Source organism: Odontesthes bonariensis, chromosome 1 (assembly GCF_027942865.1).
Source record: "Odontesthes bonariensis isolate fOdoBon6 chromosome 1, fOdoBon6.hap1, whole genome shotgun sequence".
In the NCBI taxonomy this organism is placed as follows: Eukaryota; Metazoa; Chordata; class Actinopteri; order Atheriniformes; family Atherinopsidae; genus Odontesthes; species Odontesthes bonariensis.
This window is the reverse complement of record NC_134506.1, coordinates 45,676,735-45,689,370: the sequence shown is the minus strand read 5'-3', so window position 1 is coordinate 45,689,370 and position 12,636 is coordinate 45,676,735. Positions and strand designations below refer to the sequence as shown.

Below are 12,636 nucleotides of genomic sequence, written 5' to 3'. Positions count from 1 at the left end.
TCTGCTGGCCCCCCTTATTTCTCCCCCTGCTTTTGATATCTGAAATCCATCCTTGGTTGATAATGATTTGGCTATTTGATTTATTACCTTCACTAAAAAGCCGCATTTAGTTTGAAGGACTCAGACTTGATTTCTGTTCACTTTAAACAGCTTAATATTGATATTTCCTATTTTTTTCCGAATAGAATGGGATTTTAAGCTGTAAACCCTTTTGTCTGACATACTTAAATTGTAAAAGGGTGAGATGGGACCCCGTGTGGCATCCCACCACATCTTAAATATTAGTAGAGCTGGGCGAGTTAACTCGTTATTATCGCGTTAATTATTTAACGCTGATAAATAAAAACCTAAAAACTACAGAAAGATGCTGTTAAAAGTGTGTTTGCACAACAAATGTTATGGCACTTTCATTCATATGGCAGCACATTTAAAATAAAGCTAAATGCTAAAAGCTATACGCTACTTTTGGATTCATTTTTGGTTATTCTGCGTACAAATGCGATTAATCGTGATTAATCAGGGAAATCATGTGATTAATTAGATTAAACATTTGAATCGTTGCCCAGCCCTAAATATTAGTGATCTAATATCACACTTTTGACTCAGAACAGGAGCTCCTGGGATAAAACCTGCCATGACAATGTAAGTTGTGCGATTCCACCAAAGGTCTCGGAGCACTTTTACCACGTAAAGTACTTTACTTAAAGCGTCATGTGGTTAATCTGAGGGCAGCGTAGACACGACACTGACTCCACGGTTGCAGCTCTGCTTTAATCGGTGTATAAAAACCTTATTTTCTGTATCCTTTTTTTAACATTTACAACCACAGCAGGTGCAGGTGGGTTCAGTCATGAGTAAATATGAAAATATAACAAAGAAGAAACCTCGTCCAAATCTCTTAAAACCGTGCTTTTGAACTAAAACATGACCACCATTACTGACAGTAGTAAATGTGGATGTATGCATGTGTCTGATTTTTATTAGTTCGACACGTTTGAAATGTTTAAAACTCCCTCAAAAACTATCCTAGATACCAGCTGGTAAATAATTAAAGCTAAATAAAATAAGCTAAGCAATTCTCAAACATTCAGGCATGAAAATCCCTCACCTTTTCGGCGAAATTCGCCGTTTTGGTCCCAAAATAGGTGACTTGTGTGAATCGTGTAGATCCGAAGAGGTTTTACTGAGTGTGTTTCTGCATCAGATTCTGGATTTAAATGAGCTCCTTACCGGCGGGCGTACAGACAGGAACACACCTGCCCTGCAAGGACTGAGAGGGATGCAACACTAGTGCAATATTATATTTATTTCTTACAGTGAATTTTGGTTGCCATACAAGAAGTCTTGAGGAATTGAAGGGAATAGGAAGAGTGCTGTTACAGGAAAATTCTCTTTCATTTCAATAATTATTTGACTCTATGATGATTTATTAGCACAAAATTACAGCAACATAGAAAACATGAACACAAGTCTTTGCACAAATTACCCGAAAAAACATCTTAGCCTCTATGAAGACTTAAAGAATCAAATCTATTCATGAAAAAAATCAATAAATTAATCGAGAAAGAAAGAAAAAAAAAATCAACCCAAATGTTTGGACGATGATAAAGGTGGGAGCAGTGTTTCCAAAGGGGAGTGAAAGTGGGTCAGTGGGCCGTGGCTGTCCTGAACCCGGCCTGGTGAAGGAGCGCCGCGCCGCCACGCCACCGTGATGCTTTTTAAAGATTCCTATTCATCTACTCAGCTCTACATTTCCACACAGGACTGCTCAGCGGCCCGTCGGTCCACACAGAGGAACCCACGGCCACCCGCTTATCTTTTTTTCGTTGGCTTTATGCATACACACATATAGGTTTCATATAGTTTCCTACCAAGATGGCCTGCGGATAAAGTTTTAAGAATGTACATTTAGCTCCATTTATACACACACACTCCAGACCCAAGGGATCCGACCCGAGAAGTGTCGTCGGGCAGATGGCGTTTGCCAGAAAACATCTGGCTTTTTGTGGTCACTCGTTTGGCCGAAATATCTTAAATCTACAGCAGGAGAGGGTGTATCTACTTTAGGCAACACTTCATTAAAAACACTGAGTGACTGCATCATGATATGTAACTTTTAAAATGGAAAGTAAAACACAACCAAGGAGATTCATTCAGAATAAATATTGCTTCTTACATAATCCATAAATCTAATAATAATCCACATTTTTAAATCTACGTATATAGTATTTCTGTTTTTTTTTTTTGGCAATCCAAGCATCAGTGTCGAACAGTTTTTTTTTTTTTTTTGTTTGTTTGTTTTTTTTTTTGTTCAGATAACCTCTATAAAATTTCATAGAACTCTATACAAATCTTTAAAAATACTGTGCTTTTGACCCCCGTCGCCGCGCCGCTGTGAATTTGAAAACAGGAGTATAGCAGCGTCGTCCCGTGCCGGCCGGCCTCCGTACCGGGCCTCCGTACGGCTAATGTTCACAGAACACAGAGCTTGTGGATGTTTCATTTGTCTCCTCGAAAAAAAAGCTGCGGCATGAAGCTGCGGAGTGCGATATGAAACCAAAACGGGGCCGTGCTCGGAAAAAATCCACAATGACGGAGGTGCAGGGGGGGTGGAGGAAGGGAGCAGTGAGCTATTTAAGGCATCCTCTGCAGGATGAGTGGTGGGTGGGGGGTGGTCATCAGGTCAGCTCCGACAAACCCTCGTAGAATTTCTTTTTTCCTCTTCTTAACATCTTCATAGAGCTATACAAAGACTCAAATAGACATTTTATTTCCTGTTAATCATCTTATTTACACACATTTCAACACAAACTGCACGTCTACGCCTGTAACCTCCCTCGCCGGCGCAGAAACACCCTGAATGCTGAATCAAATCGGCCTGAGTCCTTTCTAAGAGCTGCCCTTATCTCTTTCTAATTTCACACGACATCGATGAACATCGGCCAACTTTGTCGGGTCGTTCTCAAGCTGAGGTGGCGCGAGATTTCATGTCATCTGGATAAAGTTGCTGAACAAAGAATAAACTCGGTGATAAGTACATTTCGTAGAAGCCTTAGACAGACGGACGGGTCTGCCTGTCTGTGCCCCAACAGCCTTTCGTCTCCAGCCGTCTGTAATGGACAAAAAAAATCTAGTTTCCGGCTCTCAAACCGTTTCTGTTTTTAATTTCTTAGTCCAATAAAAAGGTAATTTCTCTGATAAGATGTCACTTCAGGTGCTCGAGCTTTCAACCTTTTGAGCTGTTTTCAGATCGTTGAAAGCTTTAAAAAGTGTCACATCTGGATTCAAACGCAACAAAAGCGCTACCGGTTAAAACCAGTTCAACATTTTGGGAGATACACGCGTTGCTTTCTTATAAAAAGCAGAAATACTGAAGGTTAATACCTCTTATTGATACCAGGAATGCACACACGCGATGGTTTTGGTTAATGCTTCTTCCACTCCCTGCTGCAATGCTTTTATTTTATGTAAAGCACTTTGAATTGTTTTGTACATGAAATGTGCTATACAAATAAATTTGATTTGATTTTACTGATTAGCCTTATGGGTTAGCTTTACTGGTTAGCCTTATGGGTTAGCCTAATGGGTTAGCTTCACTGGTTAGCTTTACTGGTGCTTGACGTTTTTATGGGCTTTTAATGGCGTCTTTGTGGCCTCTTCAACACAACATGGCTGCACATGTGCAGGGCTCACACAGATGAGTGACATCACACTGTTACATCACACAACTGTAGGAGGAGCCAAAGAGCAAAGGATTTGCCAAATTCTCGAGTTACTTTAAATAATCGTCGTTGCCAACGTTGTTGCTGTATGTAGTTATTTTTCTGACATTCATCAAACATCTGGAATGGTTTGTCTTTAAACTTTCTCTCTGAGTGATCATCAAACCTGTTCTTCCAGCTGGAATCACAGCAGGTGGTCAGATGATGCTGTTTTCCAATACTCTAACAGTGACCACAGGTTAACATTTAGTCTTAAAGGTTGGAAAAGTTGGAAATTCAGCTGAACTAATATGAAGAATATGTGAGATTAGACGGCAGGAGTGAAGCAGACAGAGCTGCCACAAAGAAGGATGCAAATGTGATGATGTATCCAACATGCTAATCAGTGTTTGATGCAAATAGCCGCATTTAGCTGCTATCTTAGCAGATATTTAGCTACATTTATTGGAAATACTGTCGTTGGTATGTCCCACTTTGCCTTAGTCAATCAACTGGTGTTGATGAAATGTGTTCCTGAGTTTTCCTTCTAGATGTTGAGACAAAAATTAGCATTTTTTAGGAGAGCGTATGAGAGGCAGTTCTGTAAGGCAGCTGAGGAACAAACGCACTGATAACCGATACTTTGCGCTGGAGCATGGAGCAACGTAAGAACTCTGGTCTTAGGACGTACTCTCTGTGCATTTATGTCCGTTTATGTTGAACCGCTGCGGAAGAAGAAGACGCGATTAAAAAGGAAGAAACTGCTCTCATCCTCGCTTCATGCTGCAGAAGCGTGGCCGACATTTAAGCCAAAATCATCAATTAATTCCACCACATTTTCCAAACAGGAAACCTTTCAGCGCTCTTTAAAACACAGAAGAGGAGATTCAACTCTTAATTTCAAAGCAAGAAAGCAGATCGGTGTATTTCCCAAAACGTTTCCTCTAAACGTACCCTGTACCCGTCTCCAGACTTCAGCTTCTCCCACATCTGCACTCCAGTGCTGACCTGCTGATGGTGAAGTGGAAGAGGATTTGACTGAATGAAGCACAAACGTATCGGTTCTAGTCCCCCCCGTACGGTGGGCCTACAAAGCAGATTCATGGAACTAGCTTAACGGGCCGTAGGGACTTTTTTGGTCAACTATTAAAAAACACACACATAAACACCCGGAATTGGAAGGAAAAGCCAAGAGAGGACGAGGATGTTTCAACCGTTTTTAAGGGGAGGATTTTGCTCATCCTGTCCATCTCGCCTCGGTATTTCTGCACGACCGAGCTCCTGGTGACCATCTCTCCCTACGCTTTACTCTCAGGAGACGAAGGCTGTAACAGTGTGTGTGTGTGTGTGCGCGACGAAAGCGTGGAACATCCAAGTGTTTGTGGCACTGTGCAGAAACTGTGTGTGCACGGCAACAAGATATGGTTTCATTAGTTTAAACATGTCAGCTGATGCTCTTAAGTTGACACAAACAAGTGAAAAGAAAAAGAAAAAGAAATGGAGTCTATCTCAAAATTTTCTCTACAACCTCAGATGCACCCAGAAATATAACTCCGGTAGGACTCTAGTGAAGAAATATTCTCTGAACAAACTCTAGCAAAGATAGAAAAGGAGCAACGACCAGCTCAGCTGGTTTTTCACGCACCCACGTTGGGCGAATGGAAAAGGTTCGATATTCCAAAGCAGCTGGGTGAGCACGAGTCTTTGTGTGAAACACATCTCAAGACCAGTGTTTTATTTTTTTATTCTCCAGAGTTTGAACAAATCCAGAGTCTCCTGGACAGTCCGTCATACTGTCCTCCTCTGATGTGACGTAGCAGCTATTCCCAGTTCCCCCCAGAAACCCCCTGATGTTCAGGACGGGGGGGTCGGAGGAAGAGGGCGGACGAACCGGAGCTTTGAGATGAGGGGCGACGACGGAGGATGAGAGAGGACAAAAAACAGCAAGAGGCAGCTTCAGCTTGGACAAAAACTTCTACCCACTTCCACGGCTTTGAGGTTGTGTCTGATGAAGAGATGGGTCAAAGTGGTTGGTGGCACCCCCCTCTCCTCAGCCCGGGCTCCACGTGTGGCAGGTGGGCTGTTAAATAAATTTGAGAGGTTTCCGCGTGCGGAGAGTCTGGGGGCTTATCTGTCCTGCAGCAGCTTGAGGGCCCTCTCGATGTTCATGCGGTGGCCCACTCTCGTCACGCCCAGGTCGATCAGGTCCTCCTTCTGCAGCGAGGGCAGGTGGGCGCCCTCGATCTCGTTGTCCAGGAAGGCGTCCTTGTGCTCCCCCAGGTTGAGGCTCTCCAGCCAGTCCGCCACGTCGTTCTTGCTCCACAGCTCCACGGGCTTGGAGGCGAAGGGCTTGCCGGAGGCCGCCACCGCCTGCATCAGCGTGAGCGGCGACGGGGAGCGCGAGCTGCCGCTGCCGCCGCACGAGGAGCTCAGGCTGTAGCCGCCGCCGCTGCCCATGGGCGGGGTGGGCAGGCCGAAGACGTCTGTGAGGGTGGGGGACACGGAGGGAGGCAGCGAGGAGCAGGGGGTGAGGGAGGAGGCGGAGTCTGGCGGGCTGCAGGGGTGCGTCTGGGACGGGAGGCTGCTGGGGGGCGTGGATGTGAGGGCGGCGACGGCGTTGTTACGCATTCCTGAGTCGTCTGTGTGCGGCCTGGGGAGGGGCAGAGAGAGGACGAGGGGTTAATCACAGCAGCGTTTAAAACACCTGCAGAGTTTTAGTTTGTACGATGCTGGAGGAAAGGACTGAAACTCAGAAGATGTTATTCAAGATAGATTCACAAAATAGGTTTTAATAAACAAACATAACGACAAAGTTCACTCAGTGGGGTCACATGGCACTGAAAGGATCGGATTATTGGCTAAATTACAATCAGACTGAGTTATTAAGTGCATGTAGACACCTTAATCTGACTAAGAATTGGATCGGATGGGATTCCGACCCCGAGATAACTGGGTTGAAAGTCACTCTAAACCTGCTTGTAGACGCTGAAGCACGTGGTGAATCAGACTTTGCGTTCTGCGCATGCTCCAGATGTTTTCCCGGGGTCGTGACCCGGAAGTCAAAGGAGACGATATTCCTGTTGTTGTCGCCGTCAGAAAGAAACAAACAACGCGATGGAGAATGCTCCGTTGGGCATCGAGTTTGTGCAACAAGCAGCTCATCACAGACCAAATGTAGAGGGACGTAGCTTCATCTGGCTCTGCGTTCTCCATCTTTCTCCAACGCCTGAGTTTGTTGTTGTTGTTGGTGGTGAAGAGGTCAACAGGAAGTGGCTCTATTAGCAACAGCTGGAATGGGTACAGCGCCACCTATCATACCGGGGTATGACACGCTTTGTGCCTCTGATCCCATTCATTCACCGCCACATATCCAAGGAGAATTACCCTTGCTTAACTCATTCTGATTGTAATTTAGCCAATAATCCGATCCTTTCAGAGCCATGTGACCCCACTGACTGAGTGAAGTGATCATAAAGGTGAAGTATTTCACTGTGCAATCCTGCAAACGCACAGCAGGTGGCGCCAAACTCAAAGCTTTGCAGCAGAGCTGCAGCAGCTGACAGACATCAGATGTTTCAGGCGACCTCAGCTGTTCTCTTTCTCCACTGTTTATATTCGGGTTGTTACTAACCCAAACTCACCGATGGGTTCAACACCTGATGCAGCGTAAAACAGTCCAGATACACTTTAAACACTTTGAAAATGACTCAAATCTGAACTTTAGTGTCATTAAAAAAACAAAATAGAAACTGTCCAATGGCCAAAAAATTTAAAAATAAAAACAAAGTTTCTTCTGCTGTTCATTTAAGAACAACAACAAAGTATAACTCCTGTGTCAGGTCTTTGCTGGATGTTTTCCTCTTTCTTAAGGACATCACTTTCAGATCCTGTTCATCTGCTGGAGATAGTTCTTTAGGCCTGACACTTCTTCTTCTGTCCTCCACTTGTCCAGTTTCCTCAAATGTTTTAAGGACACACTGCACACCGTGCTGAGATATGCCAAGTTTTCAGCTAACAGCTCTTTGGGAATCACCTTGTTGCTGCAGAAATCCTGTTTTCTGTCTGTCACACTGTGTTATCTTTGCTGTTTTTCACACATGCAGCTAAAGAAATGGGAACAAATCTTACTTCCAGTCTAAAACCCACAAAGAGCTTCTAGATTATTCATTTCTGGTGGCATAAAACAGTTTAATCATTTAATTTATATCAATTGTTCCATAATTAGTCATTAGATTATATCTCATATTCCTTTTTTAAGCTTTAAATTGAATATTATTTACTTTTTCTTGATGTTGTTTAACAAATAATTCTTATTATTGTCTGTTTTTTTCCTACTTTTCTACTTTTAGATGTGATAACATTAATTTTTTGAAGATTAGTATTTTTTTTTTAAACTGAATTTCTTATATTAATTTGACTCTTTTGGTAACTGAAAGCAGTTTTAACGTAAATGTACAATAAAGTTGAAACTATGAAGCTGTTTTTCACAGATGCAGCTAAAGAAATGGGAACAAATGATGTGTCTCTGTGACAGGCTGCTGGGAACAAAGTGCCTAAAGATCCAGTTTAAAACGGCTTCTTTGCTAAGTTGGACACAACACTGGTTCATCCCTTGAGTTAGGAGCCTTTTTCCTGCCTGAATGGTTCACAGGTCAGAGTTCAGTGGCTTAATGAAGAAAAAACTGGACTGAAGATGAGTGAAAAGGCAGAAAATGTCCAAATAAAAACATTGAAAAACCTTCAGAAAGTGTTGAAACTATTGCTGAAGATCACTTAAGCTGCTTGGATGCAAAATATAAAGAAATAAAAGGCGTCTCATGACCAAAATACTTCAAAAACCACATAAAATACTTAACATGGCTGTCAAAATCATACAAATTTAGTTGAAAATTAATTGTTATACAAGAAATGATAATTAAATGTCTGTTTCTGTTCATTTTAGGCCACTATTTGAGTAAATTAATGTAAAAATAATCAAATAATTTTTTGTTGCTCGTCTGACTCCAAATCTGAGGGAATTTTATTCCTGTTTGGTGATATAAAGTCCTGTTTTTCACATTCACTAGAGGAGAATGTGTGACAGGCTGCTGGGAGCAAAGTGCCTAAAGATCCAGTTTAAAACGGCTTCTTTGCTAAGTTGGACACAACACTGGTTCATCCCTTGAGTTAGGAGCCTTTTTCCTGCCTGGATGGTTCATAGCTCAGAGTTCAGTGGCTTAAACAAAGAAAAACTATGAAAGAGTTTCAGAAAGCTGGAAAACTGTTGATCAGAACACTTTACAGATTACAGGAAGTCCGGCTGCTTTGAAAATATGAAGAAATGAGGCTGGATCAGGGTTTTTTCCACTGTTCTGTGCACCTATATAAATAAGTACGACTTATTCTTATAGATGTTTTTCATTGCAGCTGTTTGAGCTGAACTCACATCTCCTGAAAAAATGAGTCCTGTAAGACGCAGTCCCCTGAAACAGCTAAAACCAACAATGACTTCTGTTTTGTTTGTGTATTTAAAGCCCGACACATCGAATATGAGCGCCTCCGTCGTCCAAAAGCTAAACGCATCAGGGAGCTACCCGATGAGATCATTGTTTGTTTTCCACACAGACCATCCTGGTGAGATAAATCCGGACATTAATCTGCCTCTGAAGGTAGTCCTCCTGTTCCTCTGATGTTTAAAGGGACAGTTCGCCTCTTCTGACATGAAGCTGTATGACATCCCATATCAGCAACATCATTTCTGAACATCTTCTTACCCTCTGCTGCGTCCTGTGAGCAGAGTTCCAGCCTCGTTTTGGTGTTGATGAAGGTAGTCCGGCTAGTTGGCTGGGGTTTAAAAAATAAAGCGTTTTGCTTCTCAGAACAATCTGCGTTCAACAGAGTAATACATTTGCATCACAAAATGGTTCTCCAGGAAAAAGTCAGACCTCACAATCTCTTGGCCCTATTTTCTCTCCCTTCGTATCACTGCCTGCTGCCGCCTGCCGACAGCCGCGCCTGTTACGGTGTTTGATGCTCGCTCTGCACTTCGGTCTGCACAGTCTACACAGCAGGCAGTGATACGAAGGCAGAGAAAATAGGGCCAAGAGATTGTGATGTTTCACCTCTGATTTGATCAAATAAAAAAAATAAACATGATTTTCTTTGGATTTTCTGGAGTTTTTGAGCCTCTCGTTGAAGTCACTTTAAATCCTCCATCAGCTACATTCTGTCTAAGAACTAAATTTATGTTTTTTAGGCCGATCAAGATGCAGATATTGGACTTAATTGTATAAGTATGAACATATTGAGACTAAAGTAGGGTCCAACACACACAGAGGTGGGTAGAGCAGCAAAAAACTGTACTCAAGTAAAAGTAAAAAGAGAAAATGGGGCCAAGAGATTGTGAGGTCTGACTTTTTCCTGGAGAACCATTTTGTGATGCAAATGTATTACTCTGTTGAACGCATATTGTTCTGAGAAGCAAAACGCTTTATTTTTTAAACCCCAGCCAACTAGCCGGACTACCTTCATCAACACCAAAACGAGGCTGGAACTCTGCTCACAGGACGCAGCAGGGGGTAAGAAGATGTTCAGAAATGATGTTGCTGATATGGGATGTCATACAGCTTCATGTCAAAAGAGGGGAACTGTCCCTTTAACTCTCCTGTTGTCTGAGCCGTGATTACGTCACAGACCTCAGAGGGTTAATAAAAGCTGTTTCTGGACATTTTGTAAGCTTTTATAAAAAGGAAAAACACACAGCATCGCGTTTTTTAAGCACCTCGTGAGACCTGTTATCTTCAGAAAGAATCACCACGCACGGCAGGAAGTCAGAAAGCACAGAGATGTTATTCTGCCTCTAAAGAGCAGCGTCGAACATCAGATGGATGAACGAGAGGTTTGAAAAAGTGGTCCAGCGAGAAAACAAGTGAAGCCAAATCTCACACATGGGATGTGTGTGCTGCACATAAACGGATGTGCAGCACACACACACACACATCCTTGTTAACCTCCCAATGCAGGACCGTTATGAATTTAGTGAGTTGTGGGGTCCACCCTTTCTATTCGTCCTAGAACTATGAAACAAAATCAGGCAGGCCCCAAAAAAAATCTTGATATTAAAAATCACTTTCAATAAAAACAATTTGAAACTTTATTTTACACTTTAGTTTTTCGCGACCAAATGGGCCAAGTTAAAAAAAAAAAATGCATGAGGCCTGTTGGGAGAGCATCCCAAGCTGCTTTAAAGCGGTTTCCCCTGTGAGGTCCAGCATTTTGGGCCCCACGAAGACACAGGGCCCCACTTTGTTGGTGGGCTCCCTGTCACAGGACCCTCCACGGTACCAAAAACAAGTGTGCACACACACACACACACACACAGGACGAGGACGCATTAGCTCCACTTCCCCTCAGGATTTTGTCCTGAGCCTTGTCCTCACACAGCTTGTGTTCACGCTGAGGGAGCCGAGGGGCAGAAAACGGGCCAAATGAGACCCCCACACTCTCAAAGACCACCGAGGAGCCGTGTCAGGCCTGGATATGTGGCTCTGTTCTGCCTGTGACATACGGAACAGCCCGAGGGGAGAGGAGGGAACCTTCTGCCAAAGTGGAACTGGGGCGCCGGGAAAGTGCTGCCTTCACTCCCCCGCTGCATGATGGGAAAACTTACCGCTCAGCGGCGGCTTTTCCACTGAGATGGATGAGACGGAGACGGGGGCAAACATCACACACCACCGCCTGACGGGGGCAAACATCCCAACACCACCGCTTGACGGGGGCAAACATCACACACCCACCGCCTGACGGGGGCAAACATCCCAACACCACCGCCTGACGGGGGCAAACATAACACATCACCGCCTGACGGGGGCAAACATCCCAACACCACCGCCTGACAGGGGCAAAATTCCCAACACCCCCGCCTGACAGGGGCAAAATTCCCAACACCACCGCCTGACGGGGGCAAACATCACAGCACCACCGCCTGACGGGGGCAAACATCCCAACACCACCGCCTGACGGGGGCAAACATCCCAACACCACCGCCTGACGGGGGCAAACATCCCAACACCACCGCCTGACGGGGGCAAACATCACACACCATCGCCTGACGGGGGCAAACATCACAGCACCACCACCTGACGGGGGCAAACATCACACACCCACCGCCTGACGGGGCAAACATCCCAACACCACCGCCTGACGGGGGCAAACATTGCAGCACCACCGCCTGACGGGGGCAAACATCACAGCACCACCGCCTGACGGGGGCTAACATCACACACCACCGCCTGACGGGGGCAAACATCACACACCCACCGCCTGACGGGGGCAAACATCACACACCCACCGCCTGACGGGGCAAACATCCCAACACCACCGCCTGACGGGGGCAAACATTGCAGCACCACCGCCTGACAGGGGCAAAATTCCCAACACCACCGCCTGACAGGGGCAAAATTCCCAACACCACCGCCTGACGGGGGCAAACATCACAGCACCACCGCCTGACGGGGGCAAACATCCCAACACCACCGCCTGACGGGGGCAAACATAACACATCACCGCCTGACGGGGGCAAACATCCCAACACCACCGCCTGACAGGGGCAAAATTCCCAACACCCCCGCCTGACAGGGGCAAAATTCCCAACACCACCGCCTGACGGGGGCAAACATCACAGCACCACCGCCTGACGGGGGCAAACATCCCAACACCACCGCCTGACGGGGGCAAACATCCCAACACCACCGCCTGACGGGGGCAAACATCACACACCATCGCCTGACGGGGGCAAACATCACAGCACCACCACCTGACGGGGGCAAACATCACACACCCACCGCCTGACGGGGCAAACATCCCAACACCACCGCCTGACGGGGGCAAACATTGCAGCACCACCGCCTGACGGGGGCAAACATCACAGCACCACCGCCTGACGGGGGCTAACATC

At 45.2% G+C, this 12,636-nt stretch overlaps 1 protein-coding gene across 5 annotated transcripts in view; it reads right to left on the bottom strand.

Moving 5' to 3' along the window:
• Positions 1 to 1,133: 1,133 nt before the first annotated feature.
• Positions 1,134 to 12,636, bottom strand: part of shank2b (SH3 and multiple ankyrin repeat domains 2b) — a 386,266-nt gene continuing 374,763 nt past the window's right edge. For 4 of the 5 annotated variants that reach the window (XM_075468249.1, XM_075468215.1, XM_075468221.1 and 1 more), the window contains one exon: positions 1,135 to 6,351. In XM_075468249.1, coding sequence (XP_075324364.1) covers positions 5,829 to 6,351 — 523 coding nt within the window. In that variant the 3' untranslated portion in view covers positions 1,135 to 5,828. Of the gene's footprint in view, positions 6,352 to 12,636 lie in introns of all 5 variants that reach the window. The other variant, XM_075468229.1, reaches the window with a different exon arrangement.